The sequence below is a fragment of the Cottoperca gobio genome, chromosome 23 (genome assembly GCF_900634415.1).
Source record: "Cottoperca gobio chromosome 23, fCotGob3.1, whole genome shotgun sequence".
NCBI lineage: Eukaryota > Metazoa > Chordata > Actinopteri > Perciformes > Bovichtidae > Cottoperca > Cottoperca gobio.
The window spans coordinates 4,521,111-4,532,764 of NC_041377.1; the positions used below are offsets into that span (position 1 = coordinate 4,521,111).

Sequence of the window (11,654 nt, forward strand, 5' to 3'; positions counted from 1 at the left end):
AGTATTAGCAACAGATATATACCTCAAGTATCCAAAGTAATGTAGAAGAGCTCTATGTTATAATATTATATTTTTGGATCATTATTATTGTTGCATTAATATGTAAGCAGTGCTGTAATGTTGCAGTTAGTCAAAGTACAGCTAGTTTTACTTAATATATTGCTGGGTGATCTATAACAATCTGATACATAAATGTAGTGGATTAAAAAGTACATTCTTTCTCTACTTGATTACAGTACTTGTGTCAATGTACTTAGTTACTTTAAATTATGTTTTATCCTCTTTGTTTTATTTGTATTTTTCTATAGTATTTTTAAAAAGCTTTCAGTAACAAGATAATAATAAAATAAAAACTCCCTTCAGGTAACAATGTGATGTGACGTTGTTGAAGCTCATCGGTTCTTTACATGGTATACATCACCGGAAATGTTCAGTAAGGGGCCACTGGAACCTGTACATGTCATAGCCTATACTTTATTTAGCTGTAGTTATAAGTATAGCACCACATAGTGAAAAATTAACACGTAGGCTAGTTTATTTTTTCTCAACACATAAAACACCTATGTTATATAAGCGAGCGGCTCATTGGTTGCCAGAGAGCTGGGTTTCTGCTTCTGTGGTGGGAAGTCTGGCGCGAGGACGCATCTGTCCCCGGGAAGCAGAGATTTAACCTCTTTCGTTTCTGTGATGTGTTTTATATCACGATTAATTTCACGTCAAATGAGGGGCTCGTGTGTAACGGTAGTGCACACACACACACACACACACACACACACACACACAGAACAGAGAGCGTACCCCTTTTAACTTTGTCTCCGGGAAACCCCTCGGGATTACGCAAAGGACTTTCCACACGCGCACACGAAGATAACCATTTCAGTCTGCAAGTCTCAATGCAGAGAGATGTCAAGGGATGCCGAGATAAGTAGAGGAGAAGACGCGTTATCGGCTGTGGAGTTTTGTTTTGAGCCCTTTTTGGTTGTGGGTGACACTTAACATTTTCTTGGATACCCAGAGATTTAAAATGAGCGAGCAGATAGGGTTTCTATATCTTGCGCGAGGACACCTAAACGGGGCTCCCGGGTGTTGATGGACACCTGCTGGGATCAAACCTGCAACCTTTTAGCCGCAGCAAAAGCCAATAGACGTCCCCCCCCCCCTCCACTAAAACAACCTGTATCACATTTACAGTATGGATTATTGTTGGCGCAAATCAATTTAACAACTTTTCTCGGGGAATGGATTTAATTCAGTGGAAACTGTGATACCTACACGTTTCTTATTTTTTTTACTTTCATCTTTATGTGTATTCCAGACACACATCCGGCGGTTTTAGTGTTATTCTTGACACGTTTCTGTTAAGATTTCCGATCCTCGGTACACTTACAAGAGTTGTAGCCTAAAATCTCGTCGGCTCTCATGGGACTGAGGCATTCGTCGCGTTGTTTGCTGCTACGGCGGAAGATGGCGGAGGCGGACAGCTCGGAGGTAGGCACCTTGTGCTGTCCTGCTCCCGGCAATAGCGGGACCGGGACACTCAGTATACTTATTTTTTTATGGTGGCAACACATTTGACTTGAATATTATGTACACATCTTTGCTTTTCATATCGTCATCGCAACCACATTTAGAATCAATCGTTGCACCGTGGCGTGCACGTGAATCAAAGTGCATTGTCCTGCAGATGTTATGGGTTGATTTAAGTAAACCGCTGTAATTGTAAATAGTAATATTCACTCAGAAGCTTTGCAGTTGTGTTAAATGCTTTGGATGCATGGGCGTGTTGAACGTGACCGTGTCTGCTGTCCTTGGTGCTGAAACGGAACCCGCATCTTTTACCGGCTTCTCTGAGAATCCTGTGTGTATAATGTCGAATCATTCTTATCTGCTTATTATATGCATCCATTTTTACTTGCAATGCATTGAATCTGCCTGTATTAGTTAACCTATAGGCAGGGCTTGTATGCCATTTCTAAATCCTGATATGAACTCTCCCTTTTCTTTCTTCCTCCTTAACAGAGGCAACAGCCTGTCACGTCCCCCCTCTCTCAGTCTGCTCAGCCCTCCCCACTGTCTAAACCAGTGCCTACTACCCACCATGTGCCCTGCGTCCCCCATACACCTCATGTAGCAGCCCTGGCCACCTGTCCTGGTCGGGGAAAGATTGCCAAGTTCATGAGCCCGGAGGAAATGACATCACGGGACTACTACTTCGACTCTTATGCCCACTTTGGCATCCATGAGGTAGGCAAGCCAGGCTGCTTGGTATGTATGAGCAGGGGAAAATAATGACACCAGATGTCTAACCTGATGCTCCTTAACTTGCCAAAGGAATTTCAACCCTGTTAGTCTGGCTTTCTGTCGGCAGGATGTGTCAAACACCTCGGTTGATTTAATCCCACCGACAGATAGGCTTTCATTTAGGTTGTGGTTTTCCCGTCATAGATGATATATTATTCATAACTAAGAAACTATTGTATACAGACACTTGATTCCAAAGTCTCAGTTCGTTGGATCTGAATATCAATGGTAAAGAAAAAGTACCAAAGCCAAGTCTAAGCCCAAACAACAGATATAAAGAACAAAACAAATACAAGCTAGGGGAGCTCTCAGTCCTCCAGTTTAAACAAAGTATGAAACTAAATACCATCAAAAGCACGATGATGCAACCATCTCTCAGAAGCCTGAAGCTGCTTTTAGCTCTTCAAGTAAAACATACACTTTATTCAAATGTAATGATTCCCCTGAATCAGAATAAACTCCAAACACAAACATCAGAGGCAGCTGTCCACCTACGATCTTGTGGAGAGTGGAGAGTGTCTCTTAGCTAACAAAAGAGGAGGCTTTCCCATTAGCATTATGAAATCCAGATGCATCATAATAGTCCATATTCAGTATTCCGTAAATGAAATACAATCTGTGTGTCTTTTACAGCCAGTGAACTGGTAAATATAATTGCAGAGTTTCACTCTAGCTAATGACCTTGATCTGCAAAGGAGCGGTGGAAAAGTTTGGGGACATATAAACCTGTTTGAAAGTGCCCAGATTTAGCATGTGGGTCAGGTTTTTTGTCAGCTTGCACACAAAGAGAGTGTCCTGATTAGAGGAGTGCAAAAGCGCGGAAAGTGGGATGTGTGAATGGGCTCAGGGAGATGGATATCAGGCCGTCCCCAAAGGCTTTGTTTTGTACTACTGTCTATTTCAAGAAGCTCTGCCACCGTTACCGAGGCTCTTGGCCTAAATACTGCCATATCTACCTCTTTATACGTGAACAAAATGATGTATTCACACGCTGAGGAAAATATGCATAACTCTCTCTCGCTCATTATCTAACATTATGTGTATTATGTATTCCTTTGAGCATTTATTAATCACTCTATTCTTCAGGTAGTCTGTACCAGGTCAATATAGAAGCTATAGTGCTTTGCATGTAATTCAAGTCTGCAAGAATCATTATGCATCGCAGCTTTGAGCTTTTATCTTTTATCTTTAATTTAAAGGAGATGCTGAAGGACGAGGTGCGGACGCTGACCTACCGGAACGCCATGTACCACAACAAGCACGTGTTCAAAGATAAAATCGTCCTGGATGTCGGCAGCGGCACGGGGATCCTCTGTATGTTTGCCGCAAATGCCGGCGCCAAACACGTCTACGGGGTAAGACAAATAGATACACGGTTTATTTCCTTCGTTTTGGAATCATCCAACACTTTCCGCTATTAAATCTTCATGAGAGAAAGAAGCAGCACATCCTTTCAGCGTCAAAATAAATATCTGGCTCTGCTGTCACGTTATCTTTCATCCGTGGCCTTTCATTTCTCCATATCAAGCACCAACACATTCCCTTTTTAAGGGCCAGTTTCTTGTGTTCTGGCGAGCAATCGGTAATCTCTTTCAGACAGAGGCAAGAAGAGACATCTGGCTTCCCTTTAGAACACGACTGTTAATCACTGGTTAGACATTGCCCGCAGTGTCTCTGACACTTATGTATGATTCATGTACTGTATTACACGTATGGACGGGAGAGCAAAGTGATGTATTAGTTTGCATGCTGCACGGGGTCTGAGATGAGCGAACGTTAGCGTGTGGAGGGAACATGTTAGTTAATATACACCATAATGTTTGTTTCAGATTGAATGTTCAAGCATATCCGAATATTCCGAGAAGATTATCAAGTCAAATCACCTACACAATGGTAAGTCCAAGTGGTTTTCCACCACTATTGTTTTTTCTCATATCCATGTGTCTGAACAGTGCAGTGACATCTGGATTAGAAGCAGCGTGAAAAATCAGCATTTTTTTCCAACATTACCGTCACACCCGACAATGTTAGTCACAGTTCTGATGGTTAACTGGCAGCTCTCGCCTCTGATGTCAAATAACCATAATCCCTGCCATCAATCAGAAGTCCCTCTCTGGTGCTGATCACCATCGTAAAATGCCTCCCCGAACTTCACAGATGGACAACTGGCAGCAGATGGCGGGTTACATAGCCTGCACATCTGACGCACAAGGGTTCAAACCCACTCGTCAAATAATAACTGAACAATGGCTGCGTTTTCCTATTTCAAATATATCTGCTAGTATCTCCACACCATGAGTCGAAGAGGCAGAACAGGAAACAAATTCATGCCTAAAATAGTGAGGCAATGCGACGAGCGTAGTAATTAAGACGTGGTCATTTACAGATTTCATAAAAGAAGTCATAAAAGCAATGTCATGTGAGATGAGAGTTATCGTCCCATTTGCAAAGAGATAAAGACGTGAAGCCGTGAAGTCATTTGTTGCCTGCTGTTTTTTTGTGCCTCTCAGTCATTACCATTTTCAAGGGCAAAGTGGAGGAGGTGGAGCTGCCCGTGGAGAAGGTGGACATTATCATCTCGGAGTGGATGGGCTACTGCCTCTTCTACGAGTCCATGCTCAACACCGTCATCTTCGCCAGGGACAAGTGGCTGGTATGATGGTGCTGCTGGAGGCTTGGGGAGGGCTGGGCTTAGTGTGTGTGTGTGTGTGTGTGTGTGTGTGTGTGTGTGTGTGTGTAGCTGGATAGCCAAATAAAAGGCTTTTGACACATAAACACAGCAGACAGTGATGAAGTAGAGGATTTACTGTACGCTTGTGTGCATGTGTCTGCTGCCCAGATGCTGAGGTCACACATGAACGATCTGGTTTCTAACCTCAGGCTTTTACGTGATCTTACATTACATGCCAGGTGTGTGAACAATAAAGGGGATGGATGGCCTTTTTGTGTGTGTGTGTGTGTGTGTGCGCATTAATACCTGAAGTTCTTTTCGCATTCAGAAACCCGGAGGCCTGATGTTCCCTGACAGAGCGACTCTCTACGTGGTAGCCATTGAAGACAGGCAGTACAAGGACTTCAAGATTCATTGTGCGTAATTATGGAAGATTTGTTTTGTTTGCTCTCGTGTTTCGTCTCTCTTTGCCTCACTCTCAGCTGTGCAGTGCATTATTAATCATCACTGTGCAGAAGAAATCAAATCAAACTCCAGTTAGCTATACAATCGTATGATTCCACTTCCTAATAAGGCATTATTTATATAAGATGCAGCTAAGAAAAATGTGAAAAATCTGTTAGGAATCAGTATGTCCTTAATAAAAGGTCCTGGCTTTGAGGTCAGCAGGTATTAATAAGCATACAGTACATTCACTGCTCTAAACTCACTCCATGTGTTCAAATATGTACAGCAGCAGGTACTGAGCTGCACATTGTGATCCAGATCAAAGCGCCCATATTAAAAGGTGCCATTCACACTTGTGCTTAGGCACAGAATTATAACTCCTACTGAGTTTCCTTTTGCTGCACAGGTGGCCTTCTCTGTTCTGTTACATCTACACACGCGCATAAAGGTCCATGCGTTCACATAAATCCCAAAAGAATTCAGTCGACCCAAACCCTCGCGCTCTTATTTTTAGTTTCCCTCTGCGTCGGTGGCATATTCCACCTTCTCCTCGTTCAGACTTAGTGTTTGGCCCTCTGACAGAGCAAGGTGGAGTGGAGGGACAGAGGGAATGGGGGAGGGAAAGCCTTCTCGGTGGGCCCAAATTATAATATAAAAAGTCTGCCAGACATGGTGGAGGAGGCGGAGGAGGCCGGAGTCTATTTTCAAGGAGACCTTGTCTTTCTCCACATAGCGGCTGAAAGACAGTGTGAGTTCTGGGACTGGGTTTTCCTGGTCGGGTTAAGTGCTTTGTTTTATTATCTCTCCTACCTTTTTATTTTTTGCAGACAGCTTGGCAAGAACAGAGAGAACAGAGCTTCGCAAGTGATACAACAATTCAGAATGTTGTGTTTGTGTGCGCACACAGGGTGGGAAAACGTGTACGGGTTCGACATGAGCTGCATTCGCAACGTGGCCATCAGAGAGCCTCTGGTGGATATGGTGGATCAAAAGCAGGTGGTGACTAACGCCTGCCTCCTCAAGGTGAGTCCACTGCATGCCCTCGTGCATGAACACATGCGTGGTGAAGGAGTACCTCAAGCATTTGCCTTTCATCACATATTGTTTTACACCCTGAAAAGAGGCGTTTGAGGCATTCACCCCAACAAGCAAGAGGGTGTTTCATCCGCTTTGTTCCGCCACCACCTACATGCGTCCTCAAAGAAGTCAGAGACGGCGATCAATCCTCAGAACAGTCTGCTGAGACTGTTTTCTAGCACATAATAGAAGTTTCTGGGGAGGTGTAATAGTCTGTAGCTCTGTTTCCATGCTTGCCCTTCATCTCGTGTCACATTCTCTGATTTAAGCAATGTCATGCCTCACTAGTCGGAGCGAATGCGGAGCTCTCACTCTGTCTCTCCCTCTGCGCGATGGTGAACTGTCACACAAGAGCAGCCATCGAGTCACCAGAGGGTTCTCCGTCGCTTGTATAAGCACCAACCCTCCTTTTGGATTCAAGAAGGGGATTTATGTTGCAGGTTGCAGGGCGGTTAGTTAGTTAGTTAGTGCCACGCTGGTCCGACAATTCATTCTTACTGTCCACATGAATGTATTTAAGGCTTATTCTCCCCTAGCCCTCCCCGCAGCAACGTCACCCCGTATTAATTCAAACTGTCACTCATTCCTCACACGCTATGATTACAAAGTTGCTCCCGGTGACATTTTTTTCCTCTCCTGCTACAACGTGCTGTATATGACACTGGCCTGCTATCAGTGGGAAGGACAGAAGTGCTAAATCACAATCTGTCACGCTGACGCCACACGGCCGAGCGGTCTGTAGCATAATAGGCCGGGCGAGATGAACAGGTTGCAGTGTGACCTTAAATACAACATCCTCTACATCCATGACCGGCTGCACTCCTAGTTTACAAGTATGGCGATGCCTGCCAGCTAACAAAAATATGATACTTACATTTGTAGCCATATTCATCATTTAGACTCGAGTGAACACACACACACACACACACACACACACACACACACACACACACACACACACACACACACACACACACACACACACACACACACACACACAGAGCCTCCCTCCCTTGCAGACTCGAGGGAGGACACCCACACAGCATGTGCACTGTGAGCAGGCTCAGTTTTGCCAGCCGTGATTCAACCTGTGGGCTTTCACACACAAACACTCGCACATACACAATAACTGGTGAATAATCAAAGAGGGATTGACATATAAATGTGTGTGTGAGAGATGGCACGTGGGGGTGACAGATTGGGTATGTCTGTGTGCTTGTACATGTGCTGTGCTGCTTTACTGCCGTGTGATATTTCATGAATTGAAAAGCTCCGAGAAATAAAGCAAAGATAAGTAAATGTTTGCATTTTTTTGTTGTGGTTGTTGCTGCAGGAAGTGGACATCTACACTGTGAAGCCAGAGGATCTGTCCTTCACCTCAGCCTTCTGTCTGCAGATCCAGCGCAACGATTACGTCCACGCCCTGGTCACCTATTTCAACATCGAGTTCACCAAGTGTCACAAGAAGACCGGCTTCTCCACCGGTGAGTAGTGTCTGTTTAAGAAAAGAAGGCAAGGGGAAACGGAGAGGGAGACCGGACATTGTCAAATCACACACATTAATGGGAATCTGTCCAATTTTGAAATTAGAGCAGAAACCGTTGCCAGATAGTGAGTCCATGTTCGTGTCCATGGTCTGTGGAGCCTCAAGAGACAGAGAGCGTCTTTTCAGTGTCAGCAGAAGTTAGATGCAAAGTGATGCTTGGATTTTATAAGAACATCTTTTTTTTATGTCAATCTAGTTTGTCAACAGCGTTTTCATACTGCATATCCCAAAACGTTATGCAGCTCTACATAACGTCACCTTCTTAAACTAATGGCCGAAGTCACATTTGGAGGAAAATGTTTTTTTTGCCTAAATCATCTCCTCATGATGCTGAACACCTCTGGTAAACATGCCTAGGTCCTAACTGAAAAGATAATGCTGTTCCTACCGTTAGTGTGACTCAGGCAATACATCACATTGTCTTATGATTTAGGACATTTTACAAGCTTTACAAGATGGCAGCTGCTTCAAGAAGAAAGAAAAACTACCAGATAAATGAAGTTATTTCCATGGTTCAGGGCTCGTCCCCTATTGCTAAGTGATAATGTTTACTGTAATATAGGCTAGGCTATAAATGTTTTGTAGTTATTTACAGATTACAGATACAAAATAGCTCCTGTAGCTCCATGAAGCATGAACACATTTCCCTCTGGGACAATAAAGACTCATCTAATCTTGCAAAAAGTAACAACAGTTACTTTACAATTACTGCATAATTATAAAAAGTAATTCGCTACTAGGAAAAGTAACTTTTGCGTTTATCGGCTTCAATTCTTAATATTTCATCGACACTTATTGTCACCTTTCTTCGACATTGGGAGTATCAACAAGCAGCTGCACGTGTGAGCCAGAAAGATGAAGCGAGGCAAGAGAAATCCCACAACAAGGATTCTGCGAACAATGAGAAGTACGTTTGGACTTGCAAGCCGTGCTGCTGTGTCCAAAAATCACACTACCATGTGAAGGTGGTCAAGCATGATGAATTCCTGAAGTGGAATGGCTCGTACTTCTAGAGCATCAGAGCAGGCAAACAAGCTGGAGATCCGACTGTACATCATTTGCAGGCTCTTCAGTTTAGCAGTGATGGTAAGGTCCATTACAAGGTGTCCTTCTCGGAGAACTCTGCGTGGGATGCACTGCCACAGAGGTTACAGGTGCCAAATAAGCTGCTGGCATGGATCAGAATGTTTCCACACGCTCTGCCGATCAAAGAGAGGAAGTCCCAGGACCTTCAGTCCATGAAACATGTCATGCCCGTCGACTGTCATCAGTTCTTCCACAATTTGCAACATAATTAGGCATCAATCAAGATGACTGAGAGTGAAGGGGAGAAATGGTTTTAAATGGAAATAGTAGTTACAATTTAAAAACCCAGCAAAGAAGAGCTGGAGGGAGACGTGAGGAGAGGCACAAACCTCCTCAGTGTTTGACTTACCTGCCCTTTGTTTGATTTAGCTCAGAGTGATTTAAGTTGTAACCTTTGAGTTTGCTTTGTTGAATTAAAGGACCATCCACGGTCTCTGTGTGCTCCGCTAGCATTTCAAACTGTTTGTGGCGGACCCTTCCCCATGGTCTGCCACAGTAGTGGGAATAAAAGGAGTGCACTGTTTTGCCCTAAGTCACTTTCTCCAGAAGTACTCCGGACTAAGTCAGGTTTAAAATTGCCTAGATCACAACGCCATGTTCTTAAATTGGCCTAAGTAATTTAATTATCTTATGTTACATAATTGACAGATAGTGTTATTTATATGTCAATAGTCATATATTGTCATAAGCTTTTAGTGTGAAATAATTAATAAATATCATATAGTCTATATCACAGAACTCGCTGTGATCAGTTTTTACAGGAACTACTCGGGAAACTGTTGGAAATGTTTCAGCTAGGCAGAAATCCCAAAGGCAGGGGAGCAAATAAAACCAAAAACCTCCTCATGGCTGGATTCCACGAGAAGGTTTCAGCTTTGATGTCCACAGAAGACACAACAAAAGTACATCAAGGGTGCAACCAGTAGGTTGAGTTTGCATTCTCTGGCTTACCCTACAGTGAAACATCTATCAGATGTTCCAATAGCCAAGAATTTGTAAGCAGCACTTCAATGTCCATTAAATAGAAGCTACCACACTTCACAGCGTCGGAGCTCTTGGCGACACTCGGCTGGTGTTACATGAGCCGAGCCGAGTCGCTGTTCGCGCCGACGGAATCACCGAGCGCTCCTGGTAACGCGGCGCCAAGGACGCCTATTATAGGACGTTATGTAAGCTTGTGATAATACATTCATGCATCCAGCGCTTACATAATATTGTGTAGAGGAGGTTCTATGTTTGGCAGAGTCTGTTGGGCCTGAGGCCGAGCATCACTGAAGGAGTTCTCCCATCAGCCTCTGTCTTTCTCCCTCCATGTTAACATGCGCCGGGGGGGCCGAGAGCCCATCGGAACCAGCACGTTTTCTACATTTCTAACCTGAACGTCTCTTTCCTCTCCTTCACTGCTTCACTCGTGTCCTCTTTAACCTCCGTCCCCTCTTCCCTCTCACTCATGTGCATATTTCCCTCCCGTCCTCGACCTCAGCTCCAGATGCTGCCAGCACACACTGGAAGCAGACAGTGTTTTACTTAGAGGACTACTTGACTGTGAAGAAGGGAGAGGAGATCTTCGGCAGTATCACCGTCAGGCCCAATGAGAAGAATGTGGTAAGCCACAATATGCAATAATAGTTTGAGTTTACATTTCTGGAGTTTTATCTGCAACATCTTCATCATTTGTAACATAACTAATAGCTAACGTGCATCATTTAGTAGAATGAAATGGAAAGACTGAATGCAGGTTACTCAATGTCGTACTTCAGTACACAACGTGGGTAAATGTTAAATTCCAATGTAAAGATTAATTCACTTAAAAATGGTTGCATCCTTTGCAGCGTGACCTGGAGTTCACCCTGGAGCTAGACTTTAAAGGACAGCTATGCGAGGCCGCCATTTCCCACGACTACAAAATGCGTTAGGAGCAACAACGACCGACCGACCGACTCCCCTCAGCCGCTCTGGAACACACTCGGAGAGGGCGCACACGCTCTCCAACAAGCATTCCAGTTGGCCAGCGAGGGCGACCACACGCATCTGATCGGATGCCATCATGCCAGCACCTAAGTGATGTCATCGGAAAAGGGCAAGCAATATCAGCAATAGTGCCGTCACCTGTACCAACTTGACTCCGGCACGTAGTTGAATGTAACATCCTAAATGAACTTGATTTCTTCTCTCACTAGGTTCTGGAAATTGTATCATTTTGAGTATAAAATAAAAAGCATTGGAGTCTTTGTATTGTTAGTGCAGCTAATTGAAAAGCATTGATCTGCGTGATGTCCAGAGGGTTACAGCACGGTCACCATTTGTTAGGATTCATTATGCAGTGTGTAATAGTATAGAGGGTGCAGTAATCAAGTGTTTCATTTGAGTTATTTATGATTTGCAAGTGAAAGTATTTGTATTTGTTTTGCGTCATTGATTTCAGAAAGGTGTGGAATGACATTTCTTTATTTCTTTCATTGAGGATAATTCAGAACAAAATGTAACTTTGGTGGCAGAATAAAACAGAACAGTAACAAACAAAAG

The 11,654-nt window shown here is 43.8% G+C and overlaps 1 protein-coding gene across 1 annotated transcript; it reads left to right on the forward strand.

Moving 5' to 3' along the window:
• Positions 1-881: 881 nt before the first annotated feature.
• Positions 882-11,579, forward strand: prmt8b (protein arginine methyltransferase 8b). Its single transcript, XM_029461725.1, has 10 exons — positions 882-1,488; positions 2,020-2,244; positions 3,501-3,656; positions 4,131-4,194; positions 4,812-4,954; positions 5,301-5,388; positions 6,327-6,442; positions 7,830-7,980; positions 10,612-10,733; positions 10,961-11,579. The coding sequence occupies exons 1-10, from the start codon at positions 1,420-1,422 to the stop codon at positions 11,042-11,044; spliced, it is 1,218 nt and encodes a 405-aa protein (XP_029317585.1). The 5' UTR covers positions 882-1,419; the 3' UTR covers positions 11,045-11,579.
• The last annotated feature ends 75 nt before the right edge of the window (positions 11,580-11,654 follow it).